The 11,496-nt window shown below is 56.5% G+C and overlaps 1 protein-coding gene across 1 annotated transcript; it reads right to left on the bottom strand.

Moving 5' to 3' along the window:
• Positions 1 to 924: 924 nt before the first annotated feature.
• LOC136571362 (folate receptor gamma-like) lies at positions 925 to 3,849 on the bottom strand. The gene is made up of 4 exons (XM_066571740.1): positions 3,559 to 3,849; positions 2,811 to 2,999; positions 2,259 to 2,394; positions 925 to 1,387 (listed from the first exon to the last, which is right to left on the bottom strand). The coding sequence occupies exons 1-4, from the start codon at positions 3,712 to 3,714 to the stop codon at positions 1,023 to 1,025; spliced, it is 846 nt and encodes a 281-aa protein (XP_066427837.1). The 5' UTR covers positions 3,715 to 3,849; the 3' UTR covers positions 925 to 1,022.
• Between the last annotated feature and the right edge of the window lie 7,647 nt (positions 3,850 to 11,496).

Genomic DNA, 11,496 nt, shown 5'->3' with positions numbered 1-11,496 from the left:
GCTCAAATTTCTGCCTCAGAGGCAGAAAAACCCCAGAGCAGCAGAGCAGCAGGGCCTGTCCGGGTCCTGCAGCCTGGGAACCTTCACCTTGAGCCCAAGGCAGGTGTGGCAGGGCTGAGGGAGCTCCCCTGGGCTGCAGCCCCTGGCCCGGGGCACAGCAGGGACAGCTCAGCCCCTCTGCCCCAGCCCTGGGCCAGCACAGCCGGCACCTGGAGCTGCTGGAGAGGGCCCAGAGGGGCTGGAGCCAGGCTGGGGAGCTGGGGGGGCTCACCCGGACAGGAGCAGCTCCAGGGAGAGCTCAGAGCCCCTGGCAGGGCCTGCAGGGGCTCCAGGAGAGCTGCAGAGGGACTGGGGACAAGGCCTGCAGGGACAGCACCCAGGGAATGGCTGCCAGTGCCAGAGGGCAGGGCTGGGTGGGATCTTGGCAATGAGGAATTGTTCCCTGGCAGGGTGGGCAGGCCCTGGCACAGGGTGCCCAGAGCAGCTGGGGCTGCCCCTGCATCCCTGGCAGTGCCCAAGGCCAGGCTGGGCACTGGGGACAGTGGGAGGGGTCCCTGCCATGAGAGGAGAGTGGAAAGAAATGAGATTTGACATCTCTTCCAATGGAAACCATTTATAATTTTATGATCTTTCCTCCCCCCAGGCCAATTCCTCCATTTACAGACCCCACACCCAGCAGCACCCCCAGGACTCTCCCCTCCCTCAGGAATATTTCAGATCAGGACAGCAGGTCTGAAACAGAGCCAGACTTTATTACCAAAGGCACCCCTCAGGGAGTCACAGCAGCCCAAAGCACCAACACCAGAGCTCAGCCAGGGGAGGAACAGACGTGCAGCAGCTCCCACAGCAGAGCAGAGACTGCCCTGCTCTTCCCCAGAGGCACAGGCAGGGAAATCCCTGTTCTGGTCAGCAGAGAGGTGGTGCCACGGTCCAGCAACACAACCTATGCTGAGCACTGGGACGGACGGACGGACAGAGCTGCTTGTGCCAGCTCCTGCAGGCTGTGCCCTGTCCCAGAGGGGTCACAGGGAGCCCCATGCCCGGGAGCCCCCCAGCTCTGGGGGCAGCAGCAGCAGGGCCAGGGGCAGCAGGGGCAGCAGGAGCAGCGCAGGGCAGGGCAGAGCCCGCCCGGTGCCATCGCTCTGGGGAGCCAGGGTGCCCTCCTGGCCGGGGGACGATCTCTTTATCCCGGCGTAGTACCGGGCCACGGCCACGTTGGGGTTGCCTCGGGCAGGGTCGAACCACATCTGGATGCAGCGGCCGCTGCCCCGGCGCTCGGGGCTGAGCCTGAAGGAGCCGGACCAGATCTTCTCACACAGGTCCTGGGGCCGGGGGAACACCTGGTGGAAGGGCCGGCACTCGGAGCCCCAGGGACAGCGGTTGGTTCCTGGGGACACAGCAGCGTGGCACGGTGAGAGCACAGCCATCCCCCCCTGTCCTTCCCTCGGCAGGAGCAGAGCCCCTGCCCACAGCCCACAGTCACACCTGAGCTGGGCGCTGGGGGCTCGGCCACCACCCTGACACCCCAGAGAGGTGACAGGCTCTCGGTGCCTGGGCCTCTGATGACCCCTGAGGTGTTAGAAAGTCCTGTTTCTCCCAGCCCTGCCACTGAAGAAGCCAAGACTCCTCGGCTCTGGTTCCCAAGGCTGTTTGTTTTCTGTTCTCTATAACATTCTTTCTCTGACCCGCCGCAGGTCTGTCCGGCAGGTTGAGTTGTGGCACAGTCTCTGCCCTTGGGGTGCTGTTATCTTTTTATACTAAGAACTACGTGTGCTTTATTTACAATTACTTCCCAATATCTATCACCTGTGTTAGACAGTGAGCTTCTACTCTAAACCAATCCAAAAGTGCCACCATCACAGCAGAAGATGGAGGAGAAGAAAAGGAGAAGGAGAAGGAGAAGGAGGAAGACAGGACACACCCAGATTCCTCCATCTTGCCTCTTGAACCCCCATTCTAAAAACCCCAAAATTCTACTTTTTCACCCTGTGATAAATTCACTGTCATTCTACTCAAACCCTTGTGGCTTGTAACTCCTCACACACAGTTGGTAATTGTTTCCATGGGTTAAAATCAAAGGCACAGGTGTCTTTGATTTCTTTTGACTCCATGCCAAGGTCTCTGAGCCCCCTGCCAGGGTCTGGATCCATCCAGGGGAGCCAGAGCAATGTCCTGGGCTCTGACAAGAGGGCTCCTGGCAGCAGTGGCACTGCCAGTGACCTGCCAGGGGTGAGGACAGGCTCCCAGAGCCCACCAACCTGTGGCCCAGTTCCAGCCCTTGTGCCAGTTCTCCTTGCAGGTGAGGGCATCCTTGCAGTCCTGCCACCACTCCTCGCAGTCCTCCCTGCACAGAGGCACGTGCAGGATCCTCTCCCTCCTCCAGCTGCTGTCCACCTGCAGGGCACAGGGCCAGGCACGCTGGGCAGGTGTGACCTGGAGGCTCTGCCACACCCCAGATCCCCCCAGCCCCTCCCTGGTCCCAGAGGAGCCTCAGCCCAGCACAGGTGGGTCCTGACACAAGGAATTCTTCCATCAGTCAGAGGCCAGAAACGTCCTTGGAATCTTTCTGTCCTGTGGGGAAAGCTGAGACAGCCTAGATATGGAAGAGAAATCCTTCCCTGGCAGGGTGGGCAGGGGCTGGGATGGAATTCCCAGAGCAGCCGGGGCTGCCCCTGGATCCCTGGCAGTGCCCAAGGCCAGGCTGACACTGGGGACAGTGGGAGGTGTCCCTGCCATGGCAGGGTGGCACAGGCCGAGTTTTAATGTCCCTCCCAACGCCAAGAGTCCCAGGATCCCGGGTCTGAGCCCACCTGCTGGATCCAGGGCCCCAGGTTGGGGGAGCACTCGTACAGGCATGTGTCCTGGATGAAGTGGCGCTTGCACTTGGGGGGCATCACCCCGCAGTGGTTCCAGTTGAAGTTGTAGAGGTAGGACTGGTCCTTGTGCGCCTCCAGGCTGGTGTTGGCCGTGCAGCAGGCGTTGTCCTTCCAGGGGGAGCACTGCAGCACAGAGGGGACAGGCAGCAGCTCTGGCGGCAGAGCCCACAGCAACCACAGCACTTTGTCCTCTCCAGCAGACTCCTGGTCACTCAGGAGCTGGGCACTGCAGCAAGGCAGAGCTGGGGCAGCAGATCAGCTCCTCGGCAGGAATTGTGCCAGCCCAGGGACACAAACAAACCCCCTTCCTCTGCTGAGGGGCTGGGGCAGAGCAAGGAGGGTGTCCCACACTGAGGGAGCAGAGGAGAGCCCTCCCTCCCCTTCCTTCCTCCCCTTCTTTCCTTCCTCCCCTTCCTTCCTTCCTTCCTTCCTTCCTTCCTTCCTTCCTTCCTTCCTTCCTTCCTTCCTTCCTTCCTTCCTTCCTTCCTTCCTTCCTTCCTTCCTCTCCCCACTGTGCTCTGGGGTACCCATCCAGGTGTGCCACTACCCAGCCAGGTGTGCCAGCCAGGTGTGCAGGTACCTGGCCAGGTGTGCCCAGCCAGGTGTGCCCAGCCAGGTGTGCTGGTACCCAGCCAGGTGTGCAGGTGCCCGGCCAGGTGTGCCAGCCCAGCCCCGCTCCTACCTGCTCGTAGAGCTTGCCCTCGGGGCCCGGCTCGCTCTTGTGGTGCTTGGCATCCATGCAGACGTTCAGCAGCGGCTCCTTCCCCGCCTCGGCTGCCAGCGGCAGCAGCGCCACCGCCAGCGCCACCGCCAGCGCCACCGCCTGAGCCACTGCCATCCCGGGAACGGGCTGCGAGAGAGGGGACAGCGCTGCGGGACAGGGGACAGGGAGGGGAGAGAGGGGACAGCCCAGGAGAGGGGACAGTGCTGGGCAGAGGGGACAGAGGGAACAAAGCTGGGCAGAGAGGGAACAGTGCTGGGAGAGAGGGGACAAAGCTGGGCAGAGAGGGGACAGCTCAGGAGAGGGGACAGAGGGACAGCCCAGGAGAGGGTTTGTCGCAGGCAGCAGCGAGGGAGGTGCTGTGCAGCCGGGCAGCTCCTCCAGGGACAATACAACACATCTTGATGGCACCAAGGACACGCAGCAGCCCCCCCAGGCAGGCTGCAAGGTCGGGCACCGTTGTCACCAGGACAGCACCACGGTGGGGACAAACAGCCCTGGGAGAGCTGGGGCTGGGCTCTCCATCAGCCCTGAGCCAGGAGGGGGGCTCGGGGACACCCGCAACCTTCGGGGTCCTTCTGCCTCCCCAGTGCTTCAGAGAGGAGCTGCCAGCCCCAGCCCTTGTGCACCAAGGCAGGGGGAGTGCAGGGATGTCTCTCCTGAGTTCAGGGAGTGCAGGGATGTCTCTCCTGAGTTCAGGGAGTGCACCAGACACGGCACCTTGGGTGGGCCAGGAGCTGCAGGAGGCCCATGGTGACTTCAGGACTATGCTAGGACAGGAAAACATTTTCTTTATCTGAGACTTGGACACCCTCTCCTGAGGTCTCCAGTGGAGAGCTGAATCACCAGAGCATCACAGAAGGCTGGGAGGAATCTCAAAGCCCATCTCATTCCACCCCTGCCATGGGCAGGGTCACCTCCCACCACCCCAGTGTGCTCCAGCCTGCTCTGATTTGAGCAATAAAAGACATTTCACATGCTGTGCCTCGGCCTCCTCTGCCTGCCTAGAGGCTGGGACCAATTTTATAGCCATTTTCTAAAAAACCCCAAAAAACAACCCCACACCAATCAACCAACATCAAGACTTAACCAAGAAAATTCCTTCCCATTCCTCGTTGACACAGCACAAGGATCTGAACCAGACACATTTGAAGAACTTTGCAAAACACAGAAGCAAGACAAAGCATTTCCAGCATTAAAATAGCACAAAATGCCCCAGAAAAAGCAGCTACAGGCCTGAGGAGACAGACACAGAAGCCTGAGAGCTGGGAAGTAGCTAACTTGCATTATAACTGCATTTATGCCCCCAAATCAGTGTCAGCCTTACCAGCCTGAAAAGCCTCTGCCCCCTCTCCAGCACTCAGAGGCAGCCCAGCAGCTTCCTGGGGCAGCTTTAACAGCAGAGCTGCTGGCACAGGTGCTGCCCTGGGGAGGAGCTGCCCCCTCTCTTTGAGGAGCTGTGGCTGGTGCCAGCGTATGTCAGCACAGGGACAATGTTTGGGTGGCAGCTGGCTGCTCCAGCCTGGAGAAATCCAGAGTTTCCTTCCCAGAGCAGGTGTGTGCCCAGCCCTGGCCCCTCACCACAAACCCTCTTTCCTCCCCTCGCTGGGATCTGCCCATTACACGGGGCAGCAGAGCCCAGGAGGGACTGACCCAGGGCTCTGGGTATGGAACAAGTCATGGAAAAAAGGCAAAAGGCAGCAAATGTCACACAGGCTGCTCCTCAGAGGGAAAAGAACAAGACTCACCACAAACCCGAAATGCAGAGCTGAGGGGCAGCAGTGCAGCTCCCTGGAACCCCTGAGCACATCCACTGGTGCTGAAGGCCTCACCAGAGCCCGTGGAAAGCCCCTGCCCTCAGCATGGGGACAGATCTTCCTCCTGGAGCACCTTGGGGGCTGATTCGCTCTTGTCTTCACTCACATCTTTTCTTCACTCACATCACTGCTGTTTCAGGGATGAATCACCTGCCCGAGCAGCAGATCCTTCTAAATTTCACGTGTGAGCACTTCAGGCTCTGGGAGACCCTGCTGTGGGGATCACAGAATCCCTGAGGCTGGAAGAGACCTCCCCACCTTGTCCCCAGCCCAGAGCACCGAGTGCCACCTCCAGGGGACACCTGTGTCACAATCTGCTCGTGGGAACACAGGTGGTGATGGTTCGTTAACTGATCTCAGAGTGCGAAACACAACACGGGATGGGGATTGCAGTGATAATCAAACCAAATGCACCTTTATTGAGCGACCACAGCAAATGAGATAGAGGGATTAAGGGAGAGAAAAGACAGAGAAAGAGAGAAAAACAGAGAAAGAGGGAGGATATAGCTACCAAACATAGAGACCATGTCCTTTGGTCCAGTTTGGCCGAGGATCTGCCTGTGACGTCGGGGAGATCTCGAAATCTCTGGCTAACTCAGAGGTTTTTATTATGATAACTCTACTGAAAATTGTAAGGGGGGGAAACAGGTACAATAAAGAACAGATGTAACAGGTAGTCCATGTTCTCAGCAGTACGTGAGAGCCATTGTCCTCTTGGTCCAGCCATCAGGTAGGGCTTGGCAAAATCTGGCTTTGGTCAGGTCGGCTCTCCGCCTCCCCTGGGTCAGGGGTTTCAGTCCCAGTTCTTGGAAGGAGGGAGAGGCTTCTCCACATGGGGGTTTCATGGCTCAGTCCTTGAGGGAGAGGCTTCTCCCATCTCAGCCTGTCCATCACAATGGTCATAAAGCAGATGATGGCTTTTCTGTGAGGGAGGGGGACCACCAAAGGTTACCCCAGAAAAGCCCAGCGAGCCAAGAGGTGGGGAAATTCTCAAGCTATTGTTGGGAAACAGGTGCCAGCATACAGGGTGTGTCACCCTTGGCAGGCCCTCCCAGAAGCTGTAGACACAGCTGTGAACAATCCCTTGGCAGGCCTGAATTCCCATCAGGGCCCTCGGGAGTTTTGGCATTCATCCACCACTGGCAGGCCAGAATTCCCATCAGGGCCCTCAGGGTCCCGATGTTTGTCCTGGGCACGGTCTGGGGGACTCCAGATCATCTTTCACAACCTGCAGGGCTGGGCACTGCAAAGCTCCCTGGGCAGCCCCTGCCAAGGCCTGAGCTCCCTTTCCATGGGCAAATTGCTGCTGCTGTCCACGCTGAGCCTGCCCTGGCCCAGCCTGAGGCCGTTTCCTCTGCTCCTGTCCCTGCTCCCTCCTGGCAGGTAGAAAACAGGTTTGTGCTCCCGACCCCTCACACTGAGATGTCCCTGAGCAGATCTTCCCCACCCATTTCAGACCCTTTTCCACCCCTGCTCCCTCCACCAGCAGAGTTTTGCCCCTGGAGGCTCAGGACTGTGGCAGTTTCAGATGCCCTGCACTGTCCTGGCCACGTTTTCTGCTCCTTGCCAGGGAATTTCTAATATCTGGTTTGTTTTTGGAACTGCTGATCACTGAACTGTGTTGTAACATTGTCAGAGCAGTGACAGCTTGTTCCTGAGAGATAATTGTCAGCCACCAGCCTGTCATCTTCCATCTGACGTGTTCCCCCCAGTGCATCACTGTGTGTTCATCTCAGCTGCTTCTTCTCTGAAATTTGTTGTTCCATTGTTCGGTGACTCAGTCGTGCCAGGTGTCACATCCCACTCTTGTGTAGAAGGGAGCACCCAGGAGTCATAGGTGCCCAAAAGAAGGGTCACAAAGGAATGGCAAAAGCCAGAAGGGTCCCAAAACCAAAGCTCACCAGGTTTTATTGGCTAGCTCCAATAAAAAGTGGAAATTGATGCATGTGGAAATTGATGCATGCTTTGCCCCTATGTTGTAATAGTGAGAGAAATAAAAGAGTGAAGTGAAAGAGGGAGGCAGGAGAGTGGGTAGGAAAGGAGATCACCAGTCCAGGCTCCAGCATTGATCCAAGCAGGTGGTCCTGGGGCACTGCCCCTGTTTGGGGACACTTTTTGTAGGACACATTCCCCACCCTGGCATGCAGCATCCTGCTCTTGGTGTGAGCAGCCTGTTCTTCCGAGCCTTTCTGGAAACAGCTCCAGCGGCTCTGGGGGTCTCCTGGTGGATCCCTCTCTGCTGGATCTGCTCTCAGTCAGCAGCTCATGCCTTCTCCTGACCCCAGGGCTGCCCTGGAGCTGCCCTGGTGTGGTTTGGCCACCACAGACCAGAACAGGGAAGCTGGCGCCAAAACGGTGCTGCCCCAGGAGGGCACTGCCCCTTCCTGGATGCATCCTGCTCTAATCCTGCTTTAACTTTCCTGCTCCAGTGGGCATCAGGAATCTGAGGCACAGCAATGCTTTCACTCCTTCCTGCCCAGCCTTCTGCACCAGGGACTTCTGCAGATTTTTGCAGCTGGTCCTGGAGCCATTTGGTGCCATCACACACTTGGTTGACTTGATGTTTGCCCAGAAAACATTTGTGGAAAAGCAGAAATCATAGAATCAAAGGAGGGTTTGGCAGGGAGGGACATTAAAGCTCCTCCAGTTCCAGCCCCTGCATGGGCATGGACAGCTCCCACTGTCCCAGGTTGCTCCCAGCCCTGTCCAGCCTGGCCTGGAACACTTCCAGGGATGGGGTTTGTCCATTTACTGTGATTCAGCCCTGAGTTACACTTCCTGTGAGCTTTCCCTGCACAGACACCATGTTCATGGGTGTGCAGATCCCCCCATCTCTCCAAAAACTTTCCAGCTTGTCCCATGTGAATGCCCAGACCTTGTCCTTGTGCATGGGATGATGCAGAACACTGCACCATCTCCCTGTTGTCCTGCCTGTATACCTGTACACCCCCCCCTTACCTAAATATGCTGCATTTTCCCACACCAGATGCTCATTCTGTGCTCTCTTTGTCCCTCCAAACCACTTTTGTCCCTCTCTGAGCTTGTATTTCCTTAAGTGAGCATTCCAGAGCTGCTCGTAGCCATGGGGTCTCCAGCAGCAGCCCGTGCCCATCCCTCACTGCCTCGTGCCCCTCTGTACCCCACCCTGTCCCCTCTGCCACCCTGGTAAGCATTTCCCTGCACTACCTCAGTGTGCTGGAGCCTTGACCGTCTCCCCTGAGCACAGAGCCCTGCTGCTCTCTGCGTCCCATCAAAGGCACGTCTGCACCACGCAGTGAGGAGCAGCAGGGCCATGGTCTGAAGGAAAGCTGGGGGAACAAACCCACAGAGCAAAGCTGGCACGGCTCAGTTCCCTGAGACCTTGCAAATGCAGCACAGAGCCCATGGCCAGCAGTGGCCGTGCTCTGGGCTGTGGGTGCAGGACCTGTGTCACAGCTCTCAGCCAGGCTGGGCACAGGATCATGGAAGGACGGAAGGCTTGGGGTTAGGAGTGGGTCTTGGGCCTTCAAAGACACAGGAGCACTTGTTGTTTGGTGTAAAGTTATTTCATTAATACATCAGCCTCGAAGGTGAAGCGTTCAGAGTATCCAAGCCCGTGCTAAACAAAGCTAAAAGCTTTCTGGCACAGAGTCCTGATGAGCAGAGGCAGCAGCAAGTACTACTGCCTCTTTTACCCCAATACAGGGGGATTGTATTCATAAATCATCTAATCAGCTAAAAACACCATCCTAAAACATTCTTCCTACACCTCTCCTGGCTTAATTCTAATGTGCGAAAGCAGTGTCAGTCCTTACCCAAAACCTCCACACACAGCTCTATCTGCTCACACAAATGGCTCTATCTGTTCTATCCAGAAATGCAAGCACTGTTCTGCTCTGTTTTCATGATGTCTGGAGCTAAGTTAATTTTGTGCAAGGTATCACTACTGAAGTTTAAACTAGGCTTTAGGGCCTTTGACTGCTAGCACAGTCTCTTAAGATCTATTTCTACTTACTTAAAACTAGAATTTACATTCCTACTTCATGTCTGTGAGGATTAATATATTTCAGTTTCTCTAGAGGTTCCAGTTCAATCCCTGCATTCCTTTCTGTCTCTGGGGGACTCAGAGAGGCTTTTACTTCATGTATTCCAACAGAAGGGTTTGGGTTGGGAGGGACCTTAAAACCCACCCAGGTCCATCCCTGCCACAGGCAGGGACACCTTCCAGTAGAAGAAAATGAAGCTCCGGAGAAGAAAGGAATCTCTTCAGTCTCTGTGTCAGAGGGGCTCCCAGCTGGCAGGAGGAGGGTGTTCCCTGAGGATTGTGATGATGGCAGCTCCCGTGGGAGGCTGAAGAGGCTCGGGGCTGTCAGAGGGGGCTGAGGGTGGCACTGCAGCCTGGGACAGCTGGGCACTGATCACCTCCCTGCCATGGAAACAGATCCTGAGCTCGAGATGGGGGAGTGCTTGGGAAGTCAATCCCACAGAATGCAAACACCCAGCTGAGTCACAGCAGCTCCTTGCTATCAGTATCCAATTTTAGCAGGAATAAACCAGAGCCTGAGGACAGACTGTGCGGTGGCTTTGGGCCTGAGCAGACCTGTGCCACAGACTTTGGGTTAAATTTCATTTTAATCGGTGCTTTTATTCCAGATGAGGACTCTCTGACCAGAAAGGAGAACTGGAGAAGGGCCTGGGGTCCTGGTGGGTGCCAGTGAGCCCAAGGCCACCAGGAGACCTTGCAGGGAGGTGGCTGGGGCTGATCTCTGGGGCAGTGGGGCTGGGCAGCAGTGGGCTCCCAGCAGCCCCACACTGCCCAGTCCTGCCCAGCACTGGGCTGGGTGTCCCAGTGCAGCAGACAGGGCTGATCTCAGCCTGAGTGGGACTCTCAGGTGGGCAGTGTCGGAATTCAGGACATCCCTCTGGCTGTCCTGGACTGCCAGGACCCCTGTCAGGGAGCTCAGAGACCCTGGCACAGAGCCCAGAATGCCTGTGGGTTTGATTGTGACCCATGGAGAAAGTTACCAACCTTAGATGAAGATCTGCAAGCCACAACTGTTTGAATAGAATGATAGTGAACTTATCACGGGGTGAAAAATAGATTTTCTGGGGTTTTTGGAATGGGGGTTCAAGGGGCAAGATGGAGGAATCTGGGCGTGTCCAGCCTTTCTCCTTCTTCTTGGCCTCCATCTTCTGCTGTGATGTTGGTACTTTTGGATTGGTTTAGAGTAGAAGGTCACTGTCTAACACAGGTGATAGGTATTGGAATGTTATTGTAAATATTGTACATGTAGTTTTTTGTATAAAAAGATAACAGTGCCCCGGGACAGGCAGAGTGCTTTGGACTGTCCTGCTGAGTGGACCTTGCCAGGTCAGGAGAAAGACGTTTATAGATAAGATAAATAAACAACCTTGAGACCCAGAACTGAAGAGCTCTGACTCCTTCTCTGACTGCCAGGCTGGGAACAGAGACTTTGTGACACATCCCGGGGTCACTGTGAGCAGCAGAGACCCCGAGAGGGCAGCACTGGGCTCCCAGCAGCCCCACACTGCCCAGTCCTGCCCAGCACCGGGGCTGCTGCCCCAGCCCAGCAGACAGGGATGGGCTGCAGGTGCTGCACGGCCGGCGGGGTTTAATGCCAATCCCCCTGCTTTAGCCTTGACAAGATGTATTCCATGCACACTTCCATGCATTCCTTGCTTTAGCCTTGACAAGATGTATTCCATGCACACTTCCATGCATTCCTTGCTTTAGCCTTGACAAGATGTATTCCATGCACACTTTCGCCACCACTGAGAGCAGGGCTGTGCTAATCCCCAGCATTGCAGTGATCAGCCTGCCCAAGATTCACAAATTTGTGAAAAATTCTTCTCGCAGTGCTGACATTCTCATGGCCAACATGACTCCAGTTGTGTACAGAGCAAAAATCGGGTCAGCCCTGCAGCACCAGAAAGCTGCAGGAAGCCAAGTGTGACCCCACAGTCGTGGCATGAGCTGGGCTGGAGCTGGGGGTCTGTGCTGGAGGCTCACAGGGGTGGTGGGGTCACACAGCTCAGAAAGACAGCAGAAATTATGCTAAAATTGAAGGGCAAGCTCATCACT

This window comes from Molothrus aeneus, chromosome 2, assembly GCF_037042795.1.
Source record: "Molothrus aeneus isolate 106 chromosome 2, BPBGC_Maene_1.0, whole genome shotgun sequence".
NCBI classification, from domain to species: Eukaryota; Metazoa; Chordata; class Aves; order Passeriformes; family Icteridae; genus Molothrus; species Molothrus aeneus.
This window is presented reverse-complemented; position numbering and strand designations above follow the sequence as displayed.